An 11890-nucleotide genomic window follows, 5' to 3' on the forward strand; every position below is an offset into this window, starting at 1 on the left:
ACTTAGGCACGTGCTTGGTCACAGATCTGCTCCTCTCCATGTTTGCTCACTCTCCTTTTACTTTTGCTCGATTGCCTTTTATTTTCCTTTCCTATTTTTGTTCATTTATTTCTTTTTCTCTTCTGCTTTTGTCTCCTTCAAGTCTCCCAGCTCTGAGCTGCTCCATACACCAACTCCTCCGCCTTTGCCCTTCTCACGCCGTGCCTTGTCTCCAGAGGTGCAGGCGGTCACATCCGAGTGGATTGCTCTGACCGTGGGAGTGTCTCCTAGCACCACTCCTGCTTTAACTTCTCTGCCTGAAGCCTCCCTCTCCCACACTGACTCTCTCTCTCCTCCTACTGTAGCGAGCCCTTCCCCCTCGTTCAGCCTTCCCCATTCTCATTTCTCTGGCTCCTCGACTCCCAGGTCCATTAAATCCCCCTTGCCCTCTTACTCATCTGGGCCCCAGCCCTCCACTCGCAGTTTCTATCAGACTGCTCCACAAAGCAAAGAGAAGGTTGGTGGCTCCTCTTCTCCCTGCCCTCGCTGGGCAGGCAGGAGCCCCGAGAGCATCCTCACAGAGCAGCACGGCACCCCTGGCAGCCAGGCCTGGCTCCAGAAGACTAGAGAGGGCAGCAGCAACCCCGAGCAGGGTTCCCATGCTGCTCCCAACATCTCTGTGGAGCGCTGCCTGAAACCATCCCAGCTAGACATGCGTGCAAGCCCAGAAAGGAGACCTGTGAGTTCCTCTGAGGACAACCAGTTGTGTCAGGAGCTAATGGCTATTGTACAGGGAGGTAAAGCAGAGAAAAGAGTCACGAGGAGAGGTGATCTGGGAAAGTTTCAAGGCGGGGAAAATAAGGTATTTCTCCTGCATGTGTGTGCACTACTCTGAATGCCTGACTTTACTGGTGTGTTGAGGATTGTGCTGCTCTGCCAGCCAAGCAGAGCCAGTGGCTGCCACATGTCCTTTTAATGATCCTAAAACCTTCTTCCAGGGTTCACCAGTGGCATTTCCTGGGTGGTAGATCAGAAACCTTCAGAAGAGTGCTCAGGAGTAGCGTAGCACAGAATTGACTCATTTGGCCAAATCTAACAAGGTGGCCATGCCGGACAATGGCTGTTACCAGATAAAAGTGTCAGATGAAAGGCTTATACAGACATCTTGCTCATGTACTTCACCATCTAGAATACAAGCAATTATTTGCTATTTAAAGATTTTCCAGTGTGAGATGGACCATCTTTGGTAATGAGATTTATTTCTTCCCCTTAAAGCCAAGCATTGAAGCATCTTATAATTCTCAGCCTGGCTTCTGGAATCACAAAAGCTGTTGTTGGGGAAATACAGGATGGATGATCCTGGAGACTGGATTAGTGATCTTCAGTCTGGGATGTGCATGGCTAATTCAGGGAGGCTTACTTGTTATCTGTGCTTTGAGTGGGATTTATTGGAATTTATTTAGTTGGCATTTTGAAAATTGCGTGAAAGGGTTCCATGTGTAATACTCCCAAGAATATTTAGGCACATGTAGTTATATGTTACAAGAAACATAAGGGAACCTTCTAATAGCTTCTGCAACATTTTCTGTCCTCAGTCTCAGTGTATGGAGATCTGCCTTACTTTGAAACTCCTTCTTGTCTTAGTGTCCATTATGGCCTACAGCCATCCAAAATACATTACAACACTGCGTACTAACTTGTACAGGAGCGGAAATTTGGGGAGCTCAAAATCATAGTGTTACAAACAGCTTCTTAAATGCAATGTGATTGCCTCCATGATGTATCCCATCTAGCCAGTGTTAAATAGTGAGGGACTGTGATTTCTACCATGGCACATTTCACACTGGGAAATCTTATGACAACTTGTTTGATTTCTGCTTGAATCATAACCAGAAGCATATTGAAAGCTGCATTAAGAGTATGCTGTTTACCAACTGCATATGTTTTTAGCAGTGTTTTCTACAGGCATAACCTGCATGTTTAAAGCAGAATGAGGTGGTAAGCCCTGACAAACTAACTAGGAAACTGCATCTGCCCTTGCATGGAGTTATGTTTGCTGTGTGTGCATCAAATCTTACAGCATAGTAGATATTCTTATCACTACCAATGACTGTGATAAGACTGTATATGCCAAGCTGACCAACTTTTCTTTTCTTCAAAAGACTGCAGACTCAAAAGCTTTCTCTTCACCTGCTCCTCTCTCTTCCTCTGCCCTCTCTTCCTCTACTGTCACAACACAGCCACCTCCCAGACTTACACGCAGAGTCAATAAGCCACAGGTAATCATCTTTGCTGATTACTCTCCCACTAGAGTCGTTTCCATGCCATGCCATTGTTTTATCACATGCTTATCTGTCCATTCATTGGTTCTACACATGATATTTCTCCTGTCATTTAATTAAGTATTTTTATTTTTATTTTAAGTCAATCAATTTAAACAGTTTCCAGGCTGTGCAGAAGGGCAGGTATGGGCAAAATCCTCTGGTGCAAATCCACCTAACTGCAGGTCAGTGGGTTTCTGCCAGTTTATATCAGCTGGAGATCTGGTTTTCTGTTCCTCCAAAGGATTAGCTCAGAACTTCTTAGTACTTCAGCTGCTGATTATTTCTGACACTGGGTTCCTACAGCTTAATTTCATTCTGAGAGTGGCTTCCTTGTTAGCAGGAACAGTATCACCTACGATACTTTCATTCGGGCTTTGTTTAACCTCTTGAGATCAGGATTCGGGGCCTGAGTGTCTCAGAGCTGGGATAAGACAACTCAGTTTGGTATCCGCAATGTTGAGGACCTGTCCCAGCCTTCCCAGGTAGCTCAGGTTGGATATTTGGAAAAAGTTGTCAGAAAGAGTGATGACACGTTTGAACAGGCTGCCCAGGGAGGTGCTGGAGTCACCATTAAAGCGAGGGGTGGATGCAGTACTGAGGCACTTGGTTAGTGGGCACAGTGGGGATGGGTTGTCGGTTGGATGAGGTGATCCTAGTGGTCTTTTCCAACCGTAATGACTCTGTGATTCTGTGACACCTGCAGTCGTCTTTAAGAGGGACAGAATGGTGTCTATGCAGCATTGCCGGCTCAGGAGGGAGCAGTGCTCGCCGCTGGAGGTTGTCAGTCCTTCCCCACAACCCCACACGATGGCAGTGTGCAAAGAACAAAGCTCATAGTTAGCAAAAGCCAGGCTGAGTTCTAGCTTTGTGGGTAGCAGCCTTGGCTTCATCAGCAAACCATGTTCATGCTGAGTGAGTGTGGGAAGTAGATGCTTATTTTCACGGATACTTTATGAGAGTGAGATCCAGCTTTAACTCTGAAATCATGGTTGCCTTTATTCCCCCAAAGTCCCATGCTGACTCTAATGCACTTCTATTTTGGGTGCTGCACCTGGTTGTAGTGGGACACTACAGCATTTCTTTGGAGTTGAAGTCAAGTCACATTTTATGCGTTGTGTGCCTTGACAATCAGCCCATTGTCAGTGTCAAGTTAACACTGTGCTTGACAGCCGCCAGCCTTTACCTCCTTTCCAGCTCTGGGCCTACAGTTATTTAGAGAGCAGGAGTGGTATGTGTATATACATACATACATATATAATGACTTCCCATTACCTGCATGACCTATACAGAGGCCAATTGCTTCAGCAGATCTGGGGGCCTTTTCAAAATCTTTTCAAATCTTTTTTCCATTGAATTTAATGAAATGAGAAGAGCATTTAGTATACATGGAAGTGAGCCATTGCATTTGGTTTTGTTTCCAGTACTTTCTGTCTCTGGGGTCTGAGGTATTTTACTGTTTTAAACATCGTATTTTGCTCATAAAAGATAATCTCTCAGGTTATGAAACTCAAACCAATTTTTTTTATTATTATTATTATTTATTTATTTATTTGTTTGTCATCTTAAGACTGCTTAGATGCAGAGCTGGGTTAAGGGCTGTGTTCTTCCCTGTTCCCCTAAGTAGTAATGTAAAGAGCACTGGCTCTTCTAGATATTCTGAAATTACTCACTTTTCTTTAGTTTCACGGTTCAAACTCATAAAACAAAAGATAAAAGAGCAAGCCCTTAGCATGTGAAAGATATGTCAAGTGTAATTAACATATGTTTCTTCAGTATTCCAGTGAAACTTGATATTAGATGTCAGATGAGTTCTCAGTGGTGATAGCATGAGAGCCTCTCCATGTTCTCTGCCAGCCTTTGTGCCTGGTTGCAGTACACAGCAGCCTTTTCAGTGCCCTTTGTAAGAGCTCTTGGGCCAGCTTTCCCCTCACTCCCACCAGAGCTGGGATTTGACATGTGCAGTGGTTTTCCTCCACTCTGGAGGTCTGGGTAGTCCTCCCTGCTCATGGCTCTCCATCCACATGCAGGAGCATCCCTGCTACATGCCCGTCTCTGAAGGGATGCCTGTGTCTCTGCTTCTTTCTGTGTGTCCTGTCAGTCTGTTCTGCTTAGCTTTCCCTTTTCTCATGTAGTTGTTTTGACTCACACCAGAAAGATATTGGAAGAAGACCTACAGACAAGTGTGGGTAGTGGGTGGACACACTGATGACTCTGCTAGGAGCAGGGAAAGTGCTACTGAGTGGCCCCAGGATCTTTCTCCCTATGAATTCAAAACTTACCTCAGGACTTTTCTAAGCTCTTAACATAGAACATATTTCTGGTATTTCTACAAAACTGTGATGCTCAGTAGATCTGCCCTCCAACTCTGTACAAGGTGGAAACAGTGGCCAGCTATGCTTTGAAACTGGCTGTACCACATGGCTGTGTAGGATGGAGGCAAAAACACTGAAGTCTTGGCAAAGAACTTAGTGTGACTGAGAGGATAGGAACTGTGTGGTCCTGATGGATTGTGGAGCATTCAGAGACAGTGCTAATTTCTTTAGCTCTCAAATAACTAATTTAATTCAGAATTATTAATGTTTTTAAGAGAAAAGCTGGTCTGGGGAGGTCGCAAATAATCAATGAGAAATGGACCACATGGTCTTAGGCACTCATGCAGCAGTCAATTTATTAGTGAGGAGCAGAGAACCACTTTCTTGAATTAAAAAGAAGTCATTCTTACAACTGTGTCTCACCTCAGGATGGAAATTGTTTCTTCCAGATTCTTCACCACCTGGATTAGCCATGATCTCATCAGATTTGATGCACTATATCCAGTTGCTCTGCAAAATAGTATTTTTAAAATTGTAATTATTCTATTAGCCTTTCAGGAGACTGATGTTAGGCAGATAGGAATGACTTCTGTATATTCTGCCATGATTTCAGGCTCTGCAGTAAGTGCTTTGAAGGCAAAATCCTCCCCAGTTAGCACATCCAAATTACATTGTATTTTCCCTCTGTAAAAATGCATATGGTTATAGAGCATTGTGTCTTAGGGCCGCAAACCCAGATCCCAGCCCAAGACAGCACGGCTGATGAAGGAGGAAGAGTTGTGGGGTTGGATTGACATGGAGTGTACCACAGTCCTTGAGAAGAGAGTCAGTTCTCTTTAATACACTGATGAGCACAGTTCCAGAGGTCCAAGAGGTGGTTCAGAGGAGCAGGAAATACAGCTCATCATACTATGCTTCTCCCGACTCCTTGTGTATGCTTGGGCTGAAGGTGTCACAAACATCTTTCTCCTCTGCTTCTGCTCTGCCTCAGGGTGCCATGAGCTCACAAGCCTTTTCCTAAGCCAGTGGTGCAGCCACATCTTTGAGCAGAATGACTGAAGGGCACTGATGAAATAAAAGAAGAGGATAAAAAAGCATAAAAATGGAGGCATTTGGCATTTGGGACGAATATTGTATTGGATTATCACTGAGGACGGCAGTGCTTTGAATCTTACCTGTTTCAGTGTGCTTACCAATACTGCTTGGATTATCAGAACTGCACTCATTCAGGCATCTCATTCTCTAGAGCATGCGCACAGCATTCTTCTGGTGTCTGAATATGCAGAAACATGCAAAACCAGGTTCTGGATATCTGTGTGATCTCAGTAGCAATCCCCTTTCCCATAAATCCTCCAACCCCCTAAATCTTAATTTTTCTTGCTATGCCCTGGGTTATGGGAGTTCCTATGAAAAGGATTGACTAGGGAGAAAGGGAGTCCAGAAGTTTCATGGATGGTGTTTGGAGCTAGGCTTTCAGTCATCCTCCTCTGACCTGAAACTCTGCTTTGTTCTGGGAATTAATGGAGCAGCTCAGATCCTTGTGTGGTACAAACTAGAGTGATTTTGATAAGGCTACACTGCATTGTGCCTCCTGAGGACCTGAGCTGGTCTTTAAAAAAAGAAAAAAAAAAAAAAAAAAAGAAGCAAGCAAATTACTGTTCTCTCCTGTGTCAAAGTCACCAAGGACTTTGCTAAAAACAGTAACAGATGCCTCTCAGTGGGTTACATGCTCTCAACTATGTATTTCTGTCCTTGTCCTCCCCCCTCCCAACCACTGGAATGCAGTGTGATGCTATGTATCTGTTCTGGTTGTAGCCATGTCCATAATCTTCCAGCTCATCCTTTGACTCTGTGCTCTAAGCTTCTGTTTTGCTGTCCTTCTCTTTGCAGCATTCTGTGTGCTGCAGTGCAATTGCGTTACCGTAGCTCTAATGTCTTGTTTAAATGAAAGATCTTGTTGTCCAAAAAGAGTGGTGTTGGGATGGGGAGGGGAGGAGTTGTTCATTTCCTTTCGTTGTCTGCGCACCATTTTTTTTCTTTTTAACTCTGACCAGTATAACATCTGCTAAAATGTCTTCCTTATCATCTGCTTGGTGATCACACAGCCTTCCCTCCATTCATTGAGAGCTGGACCAGATCTCACAGAGTCTGAAAAGAGCTATGTGGTAAGGCTACTGTTTCAATCAGATGTGTAGTCCTAGCCTTTCTTCACCAAGACAAGGACATCTCAGTAGATTATAAAATATCAGCACCGTTTTTAGCTGTGTAATAGGTATATATTTACCTATTTACAAATGTTGTTTTGTTTGCGGTAGAAGAAGGGAATGTAGCACTTAGAAAAACTTCCATAATCAATGAGAAGTTGGGCTAATTGTGCTGCCGGTCCCTGGATATAAACTAAATGAAGACAAATGCATGAATGGAGCAGCCCACCTTGCATTCTTGAACTGACTTCATTGCATTTGTAATAGTACCACTGTAGAACTAATTGCAACCTCTTATGCTGCTGCTTTTTAAAGTATATGTCTATGTATTTGTTACAAATCTTTAAACTAAATGCCAAATTCTTCTGTATCTCACCTGTTTTTCCATGCTTACACCTGGATCCCTTCTGCACTCTACTACCTGGATGTTTACCTGGATCTACAACTCTTTTATTTTTTTCTAATGGACTTATGTACTGCATCTGGAATGTCCCATCTCTTCCTGTCTATATTTTCCCCTCCCTCCCCCCTTGTTGACTGTTCTTTGGGTGTTCTTGGATGTCAATGCTGCCTACCACGCAGGAAGCTGTTTGCAATGAGATCATAAACATTGCAGAAAAGTCTGTGCATTACTGCAGTACTATTTCTCAGCCTCTTGACTCTCGCAACAAGGTGACCTCTAATGACCATAAACCATCTCTCATCATTTCTCAGCAACCTCAAGCACAGCAGCAAGGAGCCAGCCCTGACAGAAGTCAAACACCACGAGACATGTAAGTCCCTTTGGCTCCCATCTCTTCCAGGTGCCTTGACTCATATTGGTGGTGAGGATGGGGAGGTGTGAAGGCTTCAGCATCTCAGGAGTTAAATTGGAATGATGGAAAAGTAACTGCTTAGTGCTTTTCTTTGAAGAACAAAAATAGTCTCATGATACTGAGAAGTCTAAAGCTGGGACCTTTGTGTCTGTATAGCACATGGAGCAATGACCTTACGCTCCAAGACTGGGTCTCCTTTCGGCAATTCAGTTATGCTGCTTATGGAGACTGTTTCAGTGGCTTTGTATCTGAAGCTGGAGGTGAATTAACATGCACTAACTACACCTGGCTCATATGGCATGGGTCATTATGTTCACCCCTGTTCTTAGCTTCTCATAGCATAGTGAGCAGTCCTAAGATCAGTCACTTTATGCATTGTTGGACAGGTCCAGGAAAGAATTAGTGGCTGCATGATATGAGAGAGCCTGGCTGAGATCTTCAGAACTCTGCTGAGTTTAAACATGGAGCTGCCATTAATCTTGGCAGGGCATTTCACTCTTGGTTTTGAAAATAGGAGCCTGCACTGTACTGGGGTTCAGCGACAGCTGGCTCCTAAAAGGAGCCTTTGCTTTACCATATCTTTATGCAGAATGGAAACTCTTGTATCCACTCTATTTTCACTCCCCACAGCCAGCGGATCCAGACTTGCCCAGAGATTTCTTCCCATTCATAAGATTCCTTTCAGATAATTACAGAGTGCCTCTGGAGCAATAGTTATCCCAGAGCAGGATTCAGTCTTAAACTTCGTGCCTCCTCAGCCAGGATTTGTCCAACCTTAGTGCAGTAAACAAGGCAATATCATTTTCTCAAGTCCCTCACTCTGCCACATGGCAGTTCATGACCCTACCTGTGTTCCTGGGCAGGGGAACTGAAATCTCATTTAGACAAGTAATGAGTGCATTCAGGTTTTGGCTTGCACTTGTGGGGTGTCTGGTCTCTAGACATGGCATGTTAGGAGGGCTGCAGTCATTATAGTCTATGGTCTACATGGAAATAGGAAAACAAAAGTGCTCTGTGCATCCTATGTGGTTCAGGTGTGACAATGATTCCTGTTATAGCTTTGTGACAACAGCCAATTTAATATGAGTAGGTTTTACCTTTCAAATGGGGAATACAGGTCCAGATTGTATTGAACCGAATCCAGTGACTAACGTGTGGTATTTTTCTATTCTAGAGTTAGCTACCAAGCTCTATACAGCTACACTCCTCAGAATGATGATGAGCTGGAACTGAGGGATGGTGATATTGTTGATGTCATGGAGAAATGTGATGATGGCTGGTTTGTGGGTGAGTGTGATGCTTGCCAGGCAGCAGGACCCTTTGAGATGCAGATGAGTACTTTTGCAGAGCATCCAGAAGCTGCCTTCATTTGCAGGATTGAAACAGAGTGGAAAAAATCAACTCTTTGATGACTTCTCATCTTTTCCTACTGAGAACATTAAAATTAGGGTGCAGGGTAATGGAACTTGGTTATCCTTTCTAGATGTCTAGGTTTACAATTTTTTTTCTTTTTTAAATTTCTCTATTCCCTTCTTCCTCCTGGTCCTCCTTGCTCACATAACTAGCAGAGCAACAGAGGGAACCAAGGGAGAGTGGGTTTCTATGTCTTTTCCAAAGGAGTCATGAGAAGTTACAGTGGGTGGCAAGTAGGGGGCAGAGGGAGCACTTGTACTGGAGTTGCATTCCCTAGAAATCCAGCCTCGACTCTACATGTTTGAATAGCTAATTCTAGTCTCGTAGCTTCAAATAATCTAAGTCTGGACAGTGTTTTCCATCTCAATAGTGCAAATATAGTCCTCAGTTCTCAAGGAATCTGGGCTCATTTGAAGTGATCAAAGTTTGGCTGCTAGCTTTATAGGCCTAGAAGATATCACCAGTACCTTCTTCATTGTTAAAAGCAAAGATGGTTATTAGCAGACTAGTTCTGATCTCTTCTTCTATACCAAAAGGCTCCTTGACCAGGACTCCTATTTATTTTTATAGAGCAGTGAATGCAAGCAGAGAAGGGGCTGCCATCTCAACTTTTTAAACCCCTAAGCCTTCCTTGTGTGGCTCCATCTCACTCTGGCTTCCTTGTGTTTTATTTTGCTATAGGTACATCCAGGAGAACAAGGCAATTCGGCACCTTCCCAGGCAACTACGTGAGGCTTCTGTACCTGTAAAGTAACAGTAATCCCACAGTGACAGAGATGGAGCTGTTTTGCAAATGGTATTTCTAAACGATGAAGAAAGAGACTATTTATGAATGTAATAGACAAGAGATGAAAAGTGTTAGGAGGATGTGGTTATGTGGTACAGTATTGAGTTGAATGTGTAGCCCTGCTTCCACTGATTCAGGGTATGATTTGTTTGCTGAAGAAGAGACAGTTTCTAGTTTACAGTGCTGCCTTTGTGTATTCCTCTCCCCTCCCCAGCAAGAGTTCTGGTGAACCTTAATTCATATGGAGTACTTTACTTCTGAGAAGGCTTCAGGGAAGCAAAAGATATAGGTTTTGTTTGTGTGTTAAGATATGATAGTACTTTCAGAAAGTACGTGGCCTTGCAGCTGCTCCTTTCACTGGTGAGGTCAGGGAGGCCAGGCTTCCTGCCTTGCTGAAGACTTACTGTGCTCTGCCTTCCACTCCCATAGAACTCCCTTCCTTCATGCCACGCACCTTAAGATCCCGCATGGGCACAGGACGGCCAATGTGGTTAAACTGCAGAACTCTGCTGAGAAGGAGTGTGGGACCGCTAGTTTAATCCAGAGAGGTCAGCCAAAATGTACTGCAGACACGCAAAAAGCCCAGACCCTTTCCTAACACGCTACCCACTTCTGCAAGGTTTTTTTCTTTCGTGCAGGGTGTGTGTGTGTGTGTGTGTGTGTGTGTGTGAGTGCACCGTGTGCAGCAAAACGAATGGAGTCGTGATTTTTAAAGAGAAATCAACCTGGCTTTGACATTTATCTGCACAAAGAATAAAACCAATAAACAAAACATCCATGAGAGCAAATCCTGTTCATGAGTCCTACGGCTGTTCGCTTTCTCTGCTTGCCCTGTTTGGCCCAAAAGGATTTGAAGCATTCTCTTTAGGATGAAGGCTTTGCTTCTCTCCCATAATTAAATGTCAGAGGCTCTGATAAGTCTGAGCAACATGCCATTGAAGGTGCCTTTTTTTGTTGTTCTTACAGTGTAGATGGTTGATCCAATAAACACCTGCATTTTGGCTGGCCCTTAGTCCAACAAAAAAGTCTGCTCGGTTTGGAAAGCCATGTTTTCAGCAGTTATTACCAGTCATAGAGATTTGTATTTCTTTGAGAAAGAAATGTGGCTTGCTTGTAAATCCACTACGAATTACTCTTTTGATAGACATTTTGTTATTAAGAAGTGTAAACAAAACCGGTTCTATCAGACTCTGCTTCCTACAGTTACCATACAAATAGCAAAAGGTTAGATTGCTATTTTGTCATAAGCCGTATTTAATAATATAAAATGCCTATTTTTATGCTGATGCTTTTATACAGATTTATTAAGAGTAACTACAACTAACTGTTAGCACGACTTGCAATATGTTTTGATAAACTAGCCATGTTCCTGGGTTTGAAATCAAGGTTTGTCTTCTGCCTCGGTCTGCAGAGGAGAAGACTTGGTGTCTCAGAAGTTTGACTGTAAATATGTATATTTAACTTTGTACAGACAATGTACTTACCTTGTATAGAAAAATAATTTAAACGCATTGAGCGAAGTGAGGAAAGGAAAGGCAGTTGTCAGAGGCTGGGAGTTTATTCCACTTTTATTTAAACAATGGAATTTCGAGTGTGTTCATATAAAGAGTTTTAGCACAAAATATCCACTATGAAAGAGTTTCAGATACGACACAAAGCACCACTGTCTCTTTTCAATAGGAGATATCATTAATCCTGCATCTTATTTATGGTTTTTTTCTGCTTTGTTTTTTTCTTCCAGTTATTCGCAGCAATATGTAGGCCTGTTGCTAAGATTGGATAGCACCAAATTAATCTATCCAGCAAAGTAACACAATAAGACTGAATGTATATAACCTACTCATTTAAAGGTTTATTTTCTGTTCTTGCTCTTGCCTTTTTAAGTCTCACTCTCTCTCTCACACACACATACACACACACACACATCACAACTTATTTTTGTGTTGATTTTTGTTCCTTATTGCAGTGGATTACTATTCGGCAATTAATAAATGGAAGTATTGAATTACTACTGTGTTTGTTGTACAAATTATTAAATAAAGCCTGTTCCATGCTA

At 43.0% G+C, this 11890-nt stretch overlaps 1 protein-coding gene across 50 annotated transcripts in view; it reads left to right on the forward strand.

Moving 5' to 3' along the window:
- The window catches only part of SORBS1 (sorbin and SH3 domain containing 1), a 160770-nt gene extending 148880 nt beyond the window's left edge, over positions 1–11890 (forward strand). For 30 of the 50 annotated variants that reach the window (XM_072339618.1, XM_072339631.1, XM_072339640.1 and 27 more), the window contains 5 exons: positions 143–841; positions 2142–2258; positions 7534–7592; positions 8809–8921; positions 9729–11890. In XM_072339618.1, coding sequence (XP_072195719.1) covers positions 143–841; positions 2142–2258; positions 7534–7592; positions 8809–8921; positions 9729–9796 — 1056 coding nt within the window. In that variant the 3' untranslated portion in view covers positions 9797–11890. Of the gene's footprint in view, positions 1–142; positions 842–2141; positions 2259–6720; positions 6781–7533; positions 7593–8808; positions 8922–9728 lie in introns of all 50 variants that reach the window. The other 20 variants (XM_072339650.1, XM_072339652.1, XM_072339654.1 and 17 more) reach the window with 3 other exon arrangements.

Source organism: Excalfactoria chinensis, chromosome 6, assembly GCF_039878825.1.
Source record: "Excalfactoria chinensis isolate bCotChi1 chromosome 6, bCotChi1.hap2, whole genome shotgun sequence".
NCBI classification, from domain to species: domain Eukaryota; kingdom Metazoa; phylum Chordata; class Aves; order Galliformes; family Phasianidae; genus Excalfactoria; species Excalfactoria chinensis.